Source organism: Panthera onca, chromosome A3, assembly GCF_046562875.1.
Source record: "Panthera onca isolate mPanOnc1 chromosome A3, mPanOnc1 haplotype 2, whole genome shotgun sequence".
In the NCBI taxonomy this organism is placed as follows: domain Eukaryota; kingdom Metazoa; phylum Chordata; class Mammalia; order Carnivora; family Felidae; genus Panthera; species Panthera onca.
In genome coordinates, this window is record NC_138341.1 from 124,547,256 (window position 1) to 124,566,295 (window position 19,040).

A 19,040-nucleotide genomic window follows, 5' to 3' on the forward strand; every position below is an offset into this window, starting at 1 on the left:
TAATGAGTGACAGTGGCTTTTTAATTGGACCTGAAAGTTCCTTCAACCAGGGCTACTTTTTTGCATCCTAATTCCTTTTCTCTTGCTAGTTATGTTTTTTTATGTTTTTATGTTCTCATTCTTGGCATGAATGGTGTTTTGTAAGTGCCACCTCTCTGAGCACTGGTGAACTAAAACCATGAAAATGGTTGAACTAAAGTAAGGTTACCTGTCAGTTTCAGTAATGTTTTAAAAATGTGCTGAGGGGAGAGAGAGAGTGAGAGAGGGAGAGAGAGAGAGTGAGTGAGTGTGCGTGTTTTACATTCCTTGGCAATAAGATAGAGGTATTTTGAGAATCTGTTAAATAGCTCAAAATACAAGATGGCAGGTTTTAAAGAAGGCTAGACTTCGGATCCACCTGAACCTTCCTTTGTTGAGTTCAAACTGTTATCTTAATCCTGTGGAATTTTTACTGACTGGATTTTTTTCTATCCCTGAACGATAATTGCTGTGGTTCACTGTGTGTTTATCAGAACCTTTCTCCTGGGTGGGATTTAAGGTAGAAGAGCAGACATCTTGGTCCTTAGACTTTTCTCATGGTTGCACAAATATTCCAGGTCAGGGGCGCCTGGGAGGCTCCGTCGGTTAAGTGTCCAACTTCAACTCTAGTCATGAGCTCAGTTCGTGGGTTCAAGCCCCACGTTGGGTTCTGTGTGGACAGCATGGAGCCTGCTTGGGATTCTCTCTCTCCCTCTCTCTGCCCCTTCCTGACTTGTGCTTTCTCTCTCAAAATAAGTAAACTTAAAAAAAATTATCTTAGAAAAATACTTCAAGGTCATCCTGTAAAGTGGAGACTAAATCCTAATTGTTTGTGCAGTTTTTCTAATTCTGTCCAGATGTTGGGCTCAATTTTATCTTTGGAAACCATTAACATTCTTGATTCTTTTGGGATGAGCCAAAAGGCACAGACACGTGGTGCCTGAAAATTCATTCGAAACACCCTGCCAGATCACATATTAGGATATGAAAGTACCAGATCTCAGTGTAGCTTGGGTGAAGGGCTCAAGGCCTATATTTTTGGGAAGATAAGGTGCTCCATTACAGTTAAATTGGTAAAAGGAGAGAGAGCCAAGAATAGCCATGGGGGAAATGTATTTTCCAGGAGAGGGCAGTAGCATGAGAGTAATGAAGAACAAGGGAAAATGAGTCTTAAAAGATATACTTCGGCTCTTATGCTTAAGAGGCAGATAAGTCAGTTTTGACTGGTTAGGGAATATATTTCTCTGGTGCTCTAAGCTGTTCTTCAACGTTTTTTATTTATTTTTGGGACAGAGAGAGACAGAGCATGAACGGGGGAGGGGCAGAGAGAGAGGGAGACACAGAATCGGAATCAGGCTCCAGGCTCTGAGCCATCAGCCCAGAGCCTGATGCGGGGCTCGAACTCACAGACCGCGAGATCGTGACCTGGCTGAAGTCGGACGCTTAACCGACTGCGCCACCCAGGCGCCCCAGCTGTTCTGACTTGCTTATACTCTTATTCAGCAAAGAAATGGAGATGCATTTTAATCAATTTAAATGGATCTATATAGAAAAAGTAGATGATTCTCATAACTGTGCTCTAAAAATATCAATTTGGAATCAGTATTTGTTAACAATAAATATTTAATGCCAACCAAGAAGTATTTATTAGGTAGTCACAATGTGTTACGCCTGTGTAGTGTATAAAAACCAAACGAGTCATTTTCTGCTGACCAGGAATTTATAGGTTAAGAGGGAAAGATAACATTTGTCATTATCATTGTCTAATACTTATGGAGTGCCTGCTGTACTATAACTGTTCCTTGTAGTTCCTTATATGTCTGGGGCATTACCCTAGATGTTTTGGATAGTGGTATTTGATGTTGCCATAACTTACATGTGCAGGTAATATAACTAGGCAAAATGCTGGGTAAGTGGTGCAGACAAGTATTAAAGGTTTTGTGAGAAGGAAAGCAAGGACTTAGATGTGCAGAAAGACTGAGGGAGACTATTTTAGGCAGGTGCAAAGTCAGAAAGTAAACATACACATTGAATATTCAGTTTGGCTGAAGTGGATTTTGACTGGATGCTGGAGGACCTTGAGTGCCGCACTGAGAAGTTTGAACTTGGTAATTACTGTTGGTAATAGGGTATTTTAAAGACATTTTGATCAGAAAAGTGATAGGACAAGGTGGCTTTTTAGGAGAGTCACGTGGATGATTTGGAGCTTGAAAGGGCTGGAAAAGGGAAGATCAGTTGGGAAATTTTTGCAATAACCAAGATATGGATCATTCTCACTTGTTAACTTCCTATATCTTTTTAGATGTGTACCTCTTTTGCTCCAGTTAGTAATTCTTTGAAATTTGGGTTCAGATTTCTTTGAATAGATATGTGGCAGCTCATCAGACTTAAATAACTAAGTACCACTGCCCAGAAGTCATGTCAATTTACATAAGAGGCAATTGCCAAAATTGGTGAACTGGAAGAGTTTTTCCATTTGGACTCCAGGGAATCTTCTAATTTATGATTCCAGCAATTCTCAGTGATTTCAAAGAACATTCAAAGGAATATTTATGGCCCGACACAGAAACTTGGATAATAACTTGTGTAATGAAATGAGTTAATATGTGGAAGACACTTAGGTGCCTAGTAACAAAAACAAAAACCACACAAAGACCAAAATCTAATAAAGGTTAGATTAAAAACCAGAACAAACAACGCTCTGATAAGGCATTTTATTCCATGCCAGAAGAAAACATTTGAGAGATTACTTGAGTTTTTTCCTTGCAAGTATTCAAATATGAAACAGAAGAAAATGCAGGCTCTGTGTGCTTCTCTAACTTAAACAGAATGTATTACTGTTAAGGTAGAAAAGAGTTATTACTGTAGAAATTAAGGGCAGAGTAGTGACCATTATGGTTTACTTAATGACAGTCTTAAAAACGAACGTAAAAATGAAGGGCATTAAGTTTAATGTCTAGTAGGTGGTCATTCCATAGGAAAAGACAGGCTTCAGTCTTTGGTCAATCTCTTTCCCAGTTTTGACTCCCCTGGCATTGTGTCATAGCTCAAAGGAATCTAGAAATAAAAGTAAACTATAGGGGTGCCTGGGTAGCTTGGTCGGTTAAGTGTCTGACTTCGGCTCAGGTCATTGATCTCATGGTTCATGAGTTCGAGCCCCGTGTCGGGCTCTGTGCTGACAGCTCAGAGCCTGAAGCCTTCTTCGGATTCTGTGTCTCCCTCTCTCTGCTCCTCCCCTGCTCACACTCTGTCTCTTTCTCTCTCAAAAATAAATAAAAACGTTAAAAAAAAAAAAGTAAACCGTAGAGGAAAGAAGTCCTTCTTTTTTTTTTAATTGAATTACTGTTTTTAATCCCTAGTTTTTTTTGTTTTTTTGTTTTTTTTTTTAATTTTTTTTTTTTAACGTTTATTTTTGAGACAGAGAGAGACAGAGCATGAACGGGGGAGGGTCAGAGAGAGAGGGAGACACAGAATCCGAAGCAGGCTCCGGGCTCTGAGCGGTCAGCACAGAGCCCGACGCGGGGCTCGAACTCACGGACCGCGAGATCATGACCTGAGCTGAAGTCGGACGCTTAGCTGACTGAGCCACCCAGGTGCCCCAATCCCTAGTTTTTTTAATAATTTTTTTTGAGGGAGGGTGTGCGCCCAAGTGTGTGAGCGGGAGAGGGGTGGAAGGAGAGGGAGAGAAAGAATTTTAAGCAGCATCGAGCCTGATGCAGGGCTTGATCTCACGACTGTGAGATCATGACCTGAGCAGAGATCACGGCCTGAACCTAAATCAAGAGTTGGACGCTTTACCAGCTGAGCCACCTAGGCACCCCTAAAATTGAGTTATTGATATATAATTCACATACCATGTAATTTACTCATTTAAAGTATACAATTTAGTGGGGTTTAGTATATTTACAGAGTTTTGCAGCCATCACCACAATCTAACTTTTAAAAATGTATCTTTTTTAGTTGAGATATAATTCCCATATCATAAAATTCACCATTTGAAAGTTACAATTCTGTGGTTTTTTTAGTTAACAAGGTTGTGCAACCGTAGCCACTGTTGAATTCCAGACATTTTCTTCACTGCCCCCCCAAAAGCCACAGTGCTGTTAGCAGTCACTTCTTATTACCCCCTGCCCCCATTCACGGGCAACCATCATCTGCTTTCTGTCTCTATGGATTTGCCATTCTGGACATTTTATATAAATGGAATCCTACAAAATGTGGCCTTTGTGTTCCGTTTCTTCCTCTTTTTTTTTTTTTTTTTTCAACGTTTTTTTTTTTTTTTTTTTTTTTTTTATTTTTGGGACAGAGAGAGACAGAGCATGAACGGGGGAGGGGCAGAGAGAGAGGGAGACACAGAATCGGAAACAGGCTCCAGGCTCCGAGCCATCAGCCCAGAGCCTGACGCGGGGCTCGAACTCACGGACCGCGAGATCGTGACCTGGCTGAAGTCGGACGCTTAACCGACTGCGCCACCCAGGCGCCCCCCGTTTCTTCCTCTTAATGTTTTCAAGGTTCATCCGTGGTGTAGCATGTGTCAAGTGCTTCATTCCTTTTTAATGGCTGAATGATTCCATTGTATGGATAATACCCTGTTTTGTTGACACTCTAATTTTAGAGAATTTTGATCACCCCTAGAAGAAACTCCATATCCATTAGCAGTCACTTGCCATCCTACCCACTCACCCCATGGGCCTGGGCAGCTAATCTACTTTATATCTCTACAGATTTGCCTTTTCTGAACATTTCATACGGAGGCATAAAATATGTTGTGTTTGGTGACTGGCTCTTTGAATTTAGCATAATGCTTTTAGGGTTCATCCGTGTATCATGCATCAGTATTTCATTTCTTTTTATTGCTGAATAATATTCCACTGTATAGGTATTCCATATTTTATGTATCCATTCTTCAGTTGATGCACATTGGCTTGTTAGGTCTTTCTGCTTTTATATAGCATTTTTCAAAGGAAAATAAACATGGGATACAGTTGCTTATGAATTTACCCCTGGTCTGTGAGCTTAGACAGATCCTCCATTGAGCTTGCCAGATGCTGCTTACAAAGAAAAATGGGTCAGTCATAGTATAAGAATTCATGCATTTCCTGTGTCAGATCAAAGAATCAGGGCAAGAGACGGCCATTTAGAAAGTTTGACTTTTCTGCTCGGTCTATTCTCCCTACGGCTTCAGGTTTCTGGAATTATCATTCAGCGGAACGTCTTCATTTCCTGGGATACATCTGAAAAAATATCCCAGCTCACATCGAAACAAAAAGCCCACCAGCCAGCTGAAGCCCTGCGGACAGCATTGCCTTTAATCAGCTTGGACTGATTCTCTTACACTTTTCAGTACTGACAGGCTGTTGTCCAGCACACTTGATTATCCAGCTCAGGAGCGCTAAAAGAGAAGTTCAAAGATAAGGTTACTGGGAAAATCCCATTCCCTCAGTCTTTCTACACTCACCTTAATGGCAGTTCTGACATATCAAGAATTTTCATTTCAATTTTAGAGAATTTGCAGTATGAGATGCAGCTCACCAGACTTAAACTGACAATCCCATTCTTGTTGGTAACTAGCTACGTAATCTTAAGCAGATTTCTCACCTATAAGGTGGAAATAATACATACCTCAGAAGATTTGAGGATTGCATGAAATGGTATATCATCTACTACTTGGTGCCTAGTAAATGCGGGTCCTCCTCCCTCCTGCTTCATTTCATGGTGTTCATGAAGTTTGGATAGGACTGTCATGCAAAAGTACCTAGTAAAATGCCTGAAACTTAGAAGATACTCAGTAAATCTTAATTGAATTTGAGAGGTACCTGGGTGGCTCAGTCGGTTAAGCATCCGACTTCAGCTCAGGTCATGATCTTGATCTTGCGGGAGGGCATTACCAACGGGCGATGACACTGGGAGGGAATTCTCATGGCCGTTTTTTGCAAACGTTCTATCCGAGATACTAATTATTTCAGTAATACAGATCTGTTTATTGAGAATTATCAGTCTACAAAATCAGAGTGAAAACAGGTACTATAATCACAGTGTTAGTAAGAAAATGATGGTCACAACAGGAGTGCTGACTGGTCCATATGAACTTAATACAGAAGCAGTCTAACACAGAGGAAGAATATTGTGATGCAGTCAGTTAATTTCTGGAACCACTAAATAACAGGAATCACAAATACACCTAACTGTTTTTCTTTTTTGAATGCATGCTGTTTCTTGCCAGTTGAGTTGGCTTCTCCTACTAGTAGATTCATTCATGTCTTCAGCTTTACTTATATAAAACATTTTTATAACCAACATCTCTAGATGATATCTTTATTACAGTTTGGGCCAAGAAAAATTTGGTCACCTCTTCCATCTGTTTTAAAAAAGACAACTTCTCCCCTGCCACCTCCAAAAAAAACCCCGCTAACAACAACAACAAAAAACTCAAAGAGTCAGAGACAGTCTTGTCACAAGTATTTGTTGAGTCCTAACTACTTTTTGCTTTGGTCTGGTCTTTGGTTTATGCCCATGCACATCTAAGCTGTGGCAAATGTTAGATTAGAGGTTATCAAGTGTGATAATCCCTCTGGAGATAAGAACTTCTTTTGAATGGTTATCAGTAACTGAGCATAAATACGTTTTCATAAGTTACTGCCAACTCATAGAATTAGGAAATTTTCGGAGCTGTAAAGGGGCGTGGGAAATAATGGTCCAGGGGCCTCTTTTTGTAGATGGAACCTATGGTTTTCCCAGGATTTTATAGTTGGACCAAAATCTGGATCTTTTAAAAAAAAATATTTATTTATTTTTGAGAGACAGAGCATGAGCAGAGGAGGGGTGGAGAGGGAGGGAGACACAGAATCGGAAGCAGGCGCCAGGCTCTAAGCTGTCAGCACAGAGCCTGACGCGGGGCTTGAACTCATGAACCGTGAGATCATGACCTGAGCTGAAGTCAGAGGCTTAACTGACTAAGCCATTCAGGTGCCCCTAAATTCTTTAAACAAATTTATGGTACTTGTTGCCAGTATTTTCTTCCAGTTTGTCATTTGTCTTAGCTTATATATGTGCTTACTAATTTTTAAAAATGTATGATGTTTTCTTTACATAAAAGGTTTTTATTTCTCCATTTTTCATTGCATCTGGGTTTTTGTCATAGGTAGAAAGCCTTTTTCCACACCCAGGCTTTTTTTTGTTTTTACATTTATTTTTATTATTTATTCATTTTTGAGAGACAGCATGAGTGGAGGAGGGGCAGAGAGAGAGGGACACACAGAATCCGAAGCAGGCTCCAGGCTCTGAGCTGTCAGCGCAGAGCCTGACCAGGGGCTCGAACTCGTGAACCGTGAGATCATGACCCTGAGCCGAAGTCAGACACCTAACCGTTAGGCTGAGCCACCCAGGCACCCCTTCCACACCCAGGTTTTAAATGCATTCACACAAGTTTTCTTACAGTACTTATAATTTCCATTGTTACAATCGGAGCTTTTACCCATTTGGAGTTTTCCTGGTTTAAGATATGAAGTGTGGATCCAATTCAGTGTTTTTCCAAAAAGCTAATTGTTTGGAAGCCATTTGGGCTCTCTATTTTGTTTCAGGACTTCCTGTCCTGGTCAGCTGGTTGGACTGTCTAGCCAGGAGATTCCATATGAAAGGACACCATACACCGTTTGTGCCAGGAGATTCTGTATGAAAGGAAACCGTGTGCTATATGTGACAGCTGTCGCTAGCACGGCCATGGTTACATGGTTCCAGGAGGCTCTCTAAGTACTCTTTGTCTGTGTGTGGGGTTTGTGGAGGCTTGCTGCACGGTTGTTCCTGGTCCCAAAGGGGGGGACTGATCAAAAGTACTTGTCGACAAATCCAAAACACCTCCACTTGTATAGGTTTTATTTTGTTGCAGTCCCTTCAGAAGTAGATTATGAAATGATACCTTACATTTAACTCAACAATTAAATAAAATAAGCGCGCAAAGCCCTTAATGTGGTACCTAGAACAAGCAAAACAACACACACACTCACCAGATAATCACTGATCTTAGTAAATACTGTGGGTAATCCCTCATTAGTGAGGAGGCACCAGTGAAGTAGGCTTTGGGCAGCATCTGGAAGTGGGCAGATCTGGGATTGGCTGCTCTTGAACTTGGCAATGGTAAAGTGAGATGACAAACATCTGAGAGGCAGTCAGGGTGCCTGCTTGACACTGGACCAGGGGGTGTTGGGAGATAAGGTTGCATGGGACAAACACTTGTTGGTGTTTCTCTTCTAGACCCCTCCCCATCCACTTCTTAAATTTTTTTTCAGTTTACTTATTTATTTATATAGAGAGAGCATGAGTGGGATAGGGGCAGAAAGAGAGGGAGAAAGAACTCCAAGCAGGGTCTGTGCTGTCCGTGCAGAGCCCCACATGGGGCTCGAACTCCTGAATCGCGAGATCGTGACTTGAGTCAAGATCAAGAGTTGGAGGCTTAACTGACTGAACCACCCAGATGCTTCTCCCCATTCATTTCTCAAGGCTTTGAGCCTTCTGGTCTTTTTTCCTGTTACTGGGGAAAAGGGCAGTGTAAACCCACATATTCATGGAAAGCACTGGGAAAAAACTTCTGTACTTCCTGATATTAGAATACTAATTAGAAGTACAGATTACTTTGACGTGTGAAGTAGATACATTCAGCTAGCTAGGTTGTTAAGTTGTGCCAATTTTTCTTTTTGCCCTTGTTACTAACTAGTGACCGACTGCTGTTTTCATACCTGCTGCCTCTGCTGTGTAACTGCCCTGCCACCTAAGTGCTGATTCTTCTTCAGGGATGTTTGGGGCCCAGCCGAAGCCCCCCTCTACCAGTCTTCCCTGACCATGCCAGCTTACAAGATCTTTCCTTCTGTGAGATCTTGAGATCTACTTATGAGAGACAAACCCTGTTAACATTTTGGTATATTTTCTTCCAGTCTTTTTTTTTCCCCCCTACATAGATGATTTTACAGAGTTGAGATCATTCTGTACATATAATATTGTATCCTGTTTTTAACTTTTAGCCTTATTATAAACCATGTATAAATAAGATTTTAAAAGTTACGTAATATTTCCTGGAGTGGATGGATTATGATTTATCTCTATTTGCTTTTTCATGCATATTTTTCTTATTAGTCCAGTCTGATCATGAGTTTATCAAAAGGGAGTCACCCTATTGTATCATTCCCCTTCTCTACTCCGTTGGCTCTAGAAAATGTTGTCTACGTAGATGACAAGTAAATATTTTTGCTTGCTTCTCTGTTTTCAGTCTGAATGTTACAGGAACACGTTGCCATCGGAGACCCCCGAAATACTACTTGCATCTTACTCGGGGTCTTTACATCACCCAAGTCTCTCCATCCAGAAAAAGGGGCCCTGGGGAAATATTTGCATGTATTTGAGGGGGGCCACAGTCCTCTGAAATTCCATGAGAAGCATTTGGAGTGAGCATTTGTGCATTTCCTGTGGTTTTTACTAGATTCTCCTCAGGGTCCTTCTCTAAAAAAGCCACTGACTGACACACAGGCCGAATGAAGGCCGTCTGGGGATGGATGTATCCATTAAACTTATCTGAGGTCGAAGATATCATTTTTCTCCTTTTGTTGTTCTTGGTTTTCAGGAAGGGATGAGACCATGCAGCCCGCAAAACCATCGTTCCTTGAATACTTTGAACAAAAAGAAAAGGAAAATCAGATCAATAGCTTCGGCAAAAGCGTACCTGGCCCCCTGAGGAACTCCTCAGATTGGAAAGTGCCGCAGGATGGAGACTATGAGTTTGTAAGTAGTGCTGGAAGCCAGTGGTTCTGTCTGCTGGGCAGAGTTATTTGCCACAACACACATCCAGTTCTGTCACTTCACCAAAAGCGCTAGAGCATTTTCTTGTGCAGTGTAAGCCTCTGGCCATTGGGCTGAGGGCCTCATGGGTTCGAGACGGCATCTTCGCTGACATTTGAGTAGGTCTGGGTCTAATGGCATCTTCTTTGCACTAAAAATCCTTCATTCACTTGCCATTTGTCTTTTTGTCGAGCTTGGAATTCTTAATGGTAAAAGAAATCCTCATCGAGTAAGGACCCACATTTCTAGTTGATTTGGGATTGTGACTTTATAGTTAAGAATTACACTGGGGGGCAGTTCATGCTGGTGTGTGGTGTCTTTTCTGTTTTGCTAATCATTACCCTAATTTTAGACTCTCTGAGAGGATTATTCTGAATGTTGCCTGAGGATGAATATTAAATTGTTCCAAAGTTTCTTATGAAAAACTGGGTGTGTTTTTCCTTTCTCTGCAGTGGAACATTCTCCCTCAACCACAGACACGTGTTAATGTTCACAGAGATTCAGTGAGCAGAGGCAATAAAAAATTGGGGGAAAAAGTAAGCTAAGGAGTCTGCATTCCTTTTTTTGAACATTTTTTGAAAAGAATTTTCTCTTTAGGGATTTTTAACTTTTACACTCTTAAATTCTGTCGTCATTCTGATGTTGCTTATGAAAGAATTTGGATTGGACATTGTGGTTGGATTCTGGGAGGCCTTTCTGGCCCTGTCTTTCTACTCTCCTACTCACTGGCCTTGAGGTAATGACCTCCTTATCCCATAGGTAATTTCTACCACTGTACAGTAGCAGGAATGTCATCGTGTGTGCTAACGGTGACAGAGGTCATTTGAGCATCAGAATAACCCACCTGAGGCTGTTTTACTATTGAGTCCCTGAAGCCCTGTTAGAGCCCGCTTCATGTGCCTTGTCATCTGTTCATTCATTTACTTCTTCAGCATCACGTGTTACTGTCAGCTATTCACTCATTTATTAGTAGACTCGTGAGATTTGAATTATTTTGGCGATTCGGTGTTGCCCACGTGGTTGCCTTCAGCGTATTTGTAAGGACTGATTTTCTCGGTTGAGTGAGTCTCTAGGCAAAGATGAAATAACTTCTGGATACCGGATACCATCACTGTGACAGAAAGCTTCACAATCCTCAAATCTGTATTCCTAGGTGTAGTGTCCTTTTCTTTGATAAAAGTTAGTGATCCCGAAATTCCGGGCATTTTAATCACTGCTTTTGGGTCGGTAGCTCCAGTGTTGGAAGAATTCTCTTCTCTCTGCCATAGTTTTCCCATACTAGGATTACTGGCCGACAAGTTGTTTTGGTGGGCAAGCTGCTTATGCAGAGAGGCTTTCTTTCATAGGTGTTTAGAGAGCGTGCTTTCCATTCTGGGAATAGGCAGCTGCTGGAGGGAGTGGCCACGAGCGCCGCGAGTAGGTGAGCACATTGCCCAACCTGGACTGTGCCTGGCCCGGGTGGGAGGAGGTCCTGAGACTCCCTCTACACAGAGCTTGTAAACTGGCAGCCTCCGGCCCACAGACCTTTTTGTGTGCCTGTATTGTGTTTACAAACCTTTGAGTAGTTGCTCAGGTTTGAAAATTGAGAGCTTTTAGATAAAATGGTGGATCGCTGGCTTATTTTGAAAACTTGGAAGACCTGATCATAACTGTCTGCAGCTGCACAGCTGCTGCCCTTTTTAGGTCTGGTTCTCAATGTCTGGCCTCCTTTATTCATGTGTATTGACTGACCTGGCTGGCATTTAGGGGCATTTGACTGGGATTCTTGCTGTAAATCCTTAGGATGAGTATATGTCCACATTGTACCTGAACCAACCTATCCTACCATGTAAAATTTTATTCTACTTTTACTGTCCAAATGTCAACAGAATTTTTAATTTCTCTTTTAAGAGAATCTCAGACCAAGCAATGAAAGAAAGTTTAGGTGGGGTGTACATGAGCTGCTGTTTCAAAAAGTACCAGAGCAGATGAAAATGATTTTTAATGCCTTCAAGTTCTTGCTAGGTAGCTCTTGCCTTAACCCCAAACCGAGCATTTGAAATAACGGCCTCAGACAGTTTCTTGAAGAGTCTTCCCCAGGCCAGCAGCGTTGGTATCTCTTGGAAACTTGTTAGAAATGCGGTTTCTCAGGCCCCACCCTGGACTTCGTGAATCGGAATCTCTGGGGGCCGAGTGATCTGTGCTCTAACCAACCTTACACTCGATTCTAATTTGCTGAATTCTGCTCTAAAGGTTTTTAGAGTGCAGTACAGCTTTTTTTCTAACCAACCTTACACTTGATTCTAACTTGCTAAATTCTGGTCTAAAAGTTTTTAGAGTGCGGTATAGCTTTTTTTCTTTCCTATTGGCAGTATAGAAATTCAGAAATAAGGATGTATTCGTGATTTATTAGCATTGCGTGATTTTTTCAAATTTCTTTTTTACTCTCCTTTTGCGTCTCCTGTACTCCTATTGGAGTTTCCAAAGAAGCACAGAAAAGAAGGAAAATATCCATTAAAAAAAATTTTTTTTTTAATGTTTATTTACTTTTGAGACAGCATGAGCAGGGGAGGGGGAGAGAGAGAGAGGGAGACACAGGATCCGAAGCAGGCTCCAGGCTGAGCTGTCAGCACAGAGCCTGACACGGGGCTCGAACTCACAGACCACAAGATCATGACCTGAGCCGAAGTCGGATTCTCAACCGACTGAGCCACCCAGGCGCCCCGGAAAGTATCTGTTTGTAAGTGACATTTGGCAAAGAACAAGCCAATTTGTGGCGTGAAGAAAGTATTCTGAATAATTTCACTGAGTTTGTAGAAGGTTGTGTGTCAGACTAGCTAACATGTCTCCTTCAACAATCTCTTAGAGACGCTGATTTCCCAGGCATTTAACACCATTTAGCTATGAAATTTAATACATTTAACAGGTTTTAATTATGAAAAAGATGCTCTCTTTCTTCCTGTGAAGGCAGTTGCTATTTTGAAATGAATTTTTTGCCCAAAATGGCAAATAGGAAGTAATTTTGTCAGGAGTGGTAGAATTGAATACTGACAAAACCCATCATATTTTCATCTGAAATTGAATACTTTTGCATTTCTAAAATGAATTACCTTATTTGCCACGTTGGAAAAGCAACAAAGGTTTCCTTTAATGTGTAATATATATTGTGATTAAAGTATAAATAAATTAATAAAAGTATAATAAAAGATGCTTGAAAATGCAATATTCCCTAAAATCAGCATTTCAGAGTCTGTAAACACATTACAAGCAATGAAAGTTGCTTCAAGGAGAATTCAGACCCTCCCATTTTGCCGTTTGCAAAACCATAAAAAGCTGTAAGCTTAAATCCAGTTTGACTCACGAATCTTCCAGAAACACACTGTAATCTTTTAGTCTAAGGTGGCTTGAATGCCAGGAGGGGTGAACAAGACAGATGCGGCTGGAGCTTGCAGTGGTGAGGGAGACAGACGTTAGGTCAGATAATCTATCTGTTCAGGTAATAATGGCATTGGAGGGAAAAAAAAGCCACAGTAAAGAGATAGCATGAGAGAAGGTCTTGCAGAGCAAGGAGACATTTACCAAGACCTGAATGAAGAGGGGCAGCATGTACAAAGGCTCTGAAGCTGGATGTGGTGGGCTCAGTGATGTCAGGAGAGAACGAAGCCCGTCGTGGCGGGAGCAGAGTGACATGGTTGATAGCAGCCCCGATGTAAACACTTCGGTAATTATAGACATGTGAGCGCGTTAAAATCACCTTGGGATCAAAATAACAGTCAAAATCCAGCTAAATCTTGTTAATAAGAGATAATAACGAAAATAAAATAACACTGAAAAGTTTAAAACAAGAAAAACACACACTCAGCAAAATCCTCGCTGAAAGGAAGTAGCTGAAAGAATATTAATATCAGATAAAATAGAATCTAAGACATAGTGCATGGGGAAAAGATATGTTTTCTATTGCTAAGAGCTGTGCTTGGTCAGAAGACCTAAGTCGTGAACTTCTGTAAGTATGTATACTTCTCCCAAATTGCTAGAAACACAGGTGACAATGAGAAAACGGCAGCCATAGATTAAGGCGTAAATTGTCTTCTCAGAATTGGACATTTTAGTTAAACAAAAAAAAAAAAAAACAAAAAACAAAAAAAAACAGAGGACTACAGTTAACAAGGTTGATAAAACCGAAAATAGGAACACTTTTCAAATCTCTAGGACACTTTGAAGACATATATGGAAGAGTCACAAAATTTGACTATGTTTTAAAGTTGCTCAGAAAAAAATCCCATAAAGAAACGATACAGGCCACGTTCACAGACTAGAACACAAGAAAATTAGAAATTAACAATAAAATAGCTAAAACCACTTTGTTCCATTTGGAAATGTAAGAGTATATCTCCAAATATTTATTGTTTTCAAGATAAAGTAGAAGTTGTAAACTATTTGGAAATGAGTTACAAATACCTGCAGGGTTCAGATCTGTAAATTAAACCTATAGGATGCAGCAAAAATGGTACTCTGAGGAAGATTTATTGCCTTAAGTGTATTTTCTTTTCAGGATGTAAGAAAGACTGAAAATAAGACAAAATAGGATAAAGGTAAAAGCAGAATTCGGTGCATTAGAAAACAAACAACAGAGTTGTTAAAGTTGTAAAACGAAATGCTGGTTCTTGGAAAGGACCCACGCATGACAGATTCGATCAAGTTGAAAAGGAAGAAGGTCCCAAAAAACTGCGAGAGAGAAGGGAAGAGAGAGTTACTAAAGATAGAGGAATGTCAGAGTGGGAAGAGAATATTACTATTTATGATGTGATGTCTCTACAATTGAAAACCTAGGTACACAGATGTCTAAAACATAGGCCAGAGTTCCTTCCCATATGGAAATGTATCAAGATGTTTTTGAACCAGAAGGATAATGAGGTTGGACCTATACCACCAGGCGTCAGATCGCACAAAACCACAGCAATGAAAGCATTGTGATAACTGGCATAAGAATAGAACACAGATTAGAGGTGTAGAGAATAGAGTCAGGAAACATACCTGTGTATATATAGGAGTCGGTGTAACAACAGTAAAATGCAAAATAACGTAAACAGTGTGACACCATTTTTGTTTTTTAATAACCACAAAACATGGTACATATTTCTGTGTATATGCACACAGGTGACCGCAGAGATAAAAAACAGCATGTGAAATGATTTGATGAGTCATTACCTTTGAGAATGTCAGTTTTAACTGTTTTTACAGCAAGAACGTATTTATTACTCTTAAACTATTGCTTACATTTGAAAAAAATAGAATGTTTTAAAAAATTCTGCATAGGTTTTTCTGTGTGGGGTTTTTTTTTTTTAATGTTTATTTCTGAGAGAGAGTGTGAGCAGGGGAGAGGCAGAGAGAGAGAGAGAGAGAGAGAGAGAGAGAGACAGAATCCAAAGCACACTCCAGGTTCTGAGCTGTCAGCAGAGAGCCCGATGCGGGGGTCGAACTCACGGACCGCAAGACCATGACCTGAGCTGAAGTTGGATGCTCAACCGACTGAGCCACCCAGGTGCCCCCCACCTTTTTTTTTTTTTAACGTTTATTTTTGAGAGAGACAGAGAGACAGAGCATGACCAGGGGATGGGCAGAGAGAGAGGGAGACACAGAACCCAAAGCAGATTCCAGGCTCCGAGCTGTCAGCACAGAGCCCAACATGGGGCCTGAACCCATGAAACACGAGATCATGACCTGAGCTGAAGTCAGATGCTTAACCAACTGAGCCACCCAGGTGCACCCCCACTCCTGGTTCGAGTCTAAATAGAGTCAGCCAGAGCTTCTGCAGATCTAAATGATCTAGTACTTTTCAGTCTTAATAACTTTATTAAGTATTATTGATTATTAGTTCTTGGTCTGTTAGTTTTTGGAGTAAGTTTCTTATTTATTCAAATGAAGTTGTTTCCAGATATCTTACGACTCATTCTACAGAATTGATAGTAGTTGCCCCCCACGTTAATTCAGTCTCTATTCACTGAAGCCCTCTGTGTGTATACTTTGTGTGAATAGGCAAGGCTGAGAGATCCTTGACAGCCAGGACTGATTTAACTCATCTTTGTATTCCTAACATCTAGCAATTGCCTGACTTAAAGTTAGCACGCTATTTTTTTTAAGTTGATTTATTTATTTTGAAAGACAGAGAGTGTGTGAATGGGGGAGACAGAGGGAGAGGGAGAATGAGGATCTGAAGTGGGCTCTACGCTGACAGCAGAGAGCCCCATGGTTAGCACACTATTTTGATTACACTCTGAACACAGTCTCTGAATTAATTCAACAAATACAGTCACTATCCTGAGAGAGTTGATAGTGTAGCAAACAAGACAGATAATCAAATCACTTTGATACATTGTGCTAATAATAGCTTACATTTATTGAGAACTTCCTATGTGCTTGGCATTGGACTAAGTCCTTCCTATGTATTAGCTCAGTCCTTGTAACTTTCCCAGGAGGCAGGTAGTATTGTTGCTATTTTACGGATGAGCAAAGTGAGGCTTAAAGAGAGTAAGTAATGGGCTAAAGTGGTACAGATGGTAAGTGGACAGCGGGGATTTGACCCAAAGCAGTTTGGCACCAGAGTCCATCCTCTGAACCACCTTCTGTAAGCTATTGTGGTAAATTCTGTTTATAAAGTGCATATAAAAATTGCTGTGGGAGCCCAGAAGAGGGAGCAAGAACCTCAGCAGGAACCCCAGGGAAGGCATCAGGAAGTCTCATTTGAAGTGTATTTTGAAAGAAGAAAAGGAATTCTTGATCTAGAGGAGGGAAAGGGTGCGTGGAGGCCTTGAGGAATGTGGGATGCCGGGAAGCACGGAGAGATCGTTTTTTGGAGCCCAGCGGGTGTGGGTGTGTGAGCGGAGAGGTGCGGGACTAAAGGCCAGCTGGTCGATAAGGAAATGCCCCGTGTGCCCTTCTTTTTTGGGAAATATTTAGTAGTCTTTTAGGTTTTTTCCTTCGTGTATCAGAAAAATTAATAATAGACTCCTAATGCAACTCAAAGAGCTAAACTAATATCTCTCTGAAGTTGTGCGATAATGGGCCCATCAGGATGTAAAACCATTGAACTGTTAATTCAAATTTAATTTGATAAAAGTAACAGAACCTGAACAAGATTGATTGTCTGGATTCCCTATGCAGTTAAAGCCATCAGATGGCTCTTTGTGGGAGGGAAAGATAAATTTCAGTGCTGAGGTTTCCCCAGGAGGGTGACAACAGCCTGTGATTTCATCAGACTTTGTCTTAACTCTCCTTTCCTAGGTCAGGGCTCCAAATGTGACTGTGAAGCAGAGATTTCTATGGGTTTTTATAAAGAAGCTTTATGCTGCTGTCAGGACATAATTGATTATTCATTGTGTGAGAGGCTGCGCTCTTTGCTTTTAGTTACGCACTTCAGCAATTAGACATTAGGTGGGAGGTAAGAATGAATACTTTATTTGTAATTTAAAATTATCAATATGGTAGCAGGAATGCTTTATTGACTCATGTTTAAATTGATGCATCTTGATGTTTTCTGGGAACGAGGTATCTACAGCTTGAAACTTTATCTGCCATTGTATAGAAACAAAAGAATCAGTGTCCAAACAATTTGTCTTTGAGTTTATTGCCCATTTATTTAGAAATGAGTTTTAAAAGACGAGTACACAGCCTTAACTGTCCCACTGGCCGAATGGAACCTAATGTCTGGAAGTTGGAGTTTCATCGCTGGCAGCGCACACTGTTGCGTGGTTTCCCGTGAAGCGACAAGCCTTACTTTGTTCATTTGTGAGAACGTGGCTTCCACGTTTCCAAGTCCGAGTGGCCACAGTGTGGCATTCTTTCAAGGAGAAACAGTGTTCCATGAGAAAAGCAGCTCGTTCGCGTCACAGCTTATTTGCACAAGCACTCTGCTTCAAGCCAGCCAACCCAGTGCGGTGCACGGCACGGCCCGAGTGCTTTATGCAAACTTCCCATTTCGTCGCAGATGGTATTAAAAAGACATACTCCAAGATTGAACTTAAATAAAATTACTGCTTTTTACTACTTCATCAAGGACATTCTTTTTTTTTTTTTAAAGTTTGTTTATTTATTTATTTTGAGAGAGACAGCGCGAGTGGGGGAGGGACAGAGAGAGAGAGAGAGAGAGAGAGAGAGAGAGAGAGATGGAGAATCTCAAGCAGGCTCCACACTGTCAGCGGGGAGCTGGATGCGGGTCCCACACTCACAAAGTGTTGAGATCATGACCTGAGCCGAAACCCAGAGTCGGACAGTTAACCAGCTGAGCCACCCACGTGCCCCATCAAGGACATTCTTAAGAAAATTGTTTGTTTGTTTGTTTGTTTTCTTTTTTTTAAGTGGGCCCTCACACCCAGCATGGAGCCCAAGGCAGGGCTTGAACTCGCCACCCTGAGATCAAGACCTGAGCTGAGATCAAGAGTCAGATGCTTAACTGAGTCACCCAGTTGCCCCTTGTTAGGTTTTTTGTTTCTGTTTTTGTTTTTGTTTTTTAACTGGAGCCTGTGGTCGTGAAGAATTCAATAGCTGCTAGTACCGTTTGGTGCCACTTGATTCATACAGAGGGGCTAGCAGTGTTACTCACTGTTGCTTTTGTACCGTCAGTGTAAATGTCAGCAACGGTGGAAAGGGCAAATCGTATCTCTATGAAGACAGTTTGGTTCCACAGTTTCCTTAAGAGGGTGTGAGGGGTTTCCCAGGTGTCTGCAGGCTGTACTCTAAGAACTGCTGATCTAGAAGCTAACTCAGACTAAAATCAGTTCTTTTTGGCAAGGATATTTCATAGATGGCATGTGCACTTCCATCAGGAGGTTCAGGATACCTGAATATATGCTCATCTCTCTTTCTCTTCTATAAGCCACTGAGGGTCATTGCCTACATGCATTATTTCATTAGGGGTTGCAAAATTGTGACATTTGATCACTCCTTTTCCATTTACCAACTGAAATATTTCTATAGTGAAGTGCTTCATTAATTATGTAATCTCAGCTATAATTTATATAGGAAAAGCAGCGATATTAAAATATTTGATGCATTTCAATCTTTGCAGTTACTATTTTTTATGTTCAAATTCTTCCATCTCGCTATGACCCCAATAGTTCTTTTTAAAATAAAAAAAATTGGTTTGGTGATGTATATACTCCCCAGCAACTTTTCTCATGGCCTCCTTTCTTTCTAATGTGATGAGCTGTTCCAGGCTCATG

The 19,040-nt window shown here is 41.0% G+C and overlaps 1 protein-coding gene across 5 annotated transcripts in view; it reads left to right on the forward strand.

Moving 5' to 3' along the window:
- The window catches only part of STK4 (serine/threonine kinase 4), a 92,064-nt gene that overhangs the window by 41,185 nt on the left and 31,839 nt on the right, over positions 1 to 19,040 (forward strand). For all 5 annotated transcript variants that reach the window (XM_060618917.2, XM_060618974.2, XM_078444050.1 and 2 more), the window contains one exon: positions 9,629 to 9,786. In XM_060618917.2, coding sequence (XP_060474900.1) covers positions 9,629 to 9,786 — 158 coding nt within the window. The remainder of the gene's footprint in view (positions 1 to 9,628; positions 9,787 to 19,040) is intronic.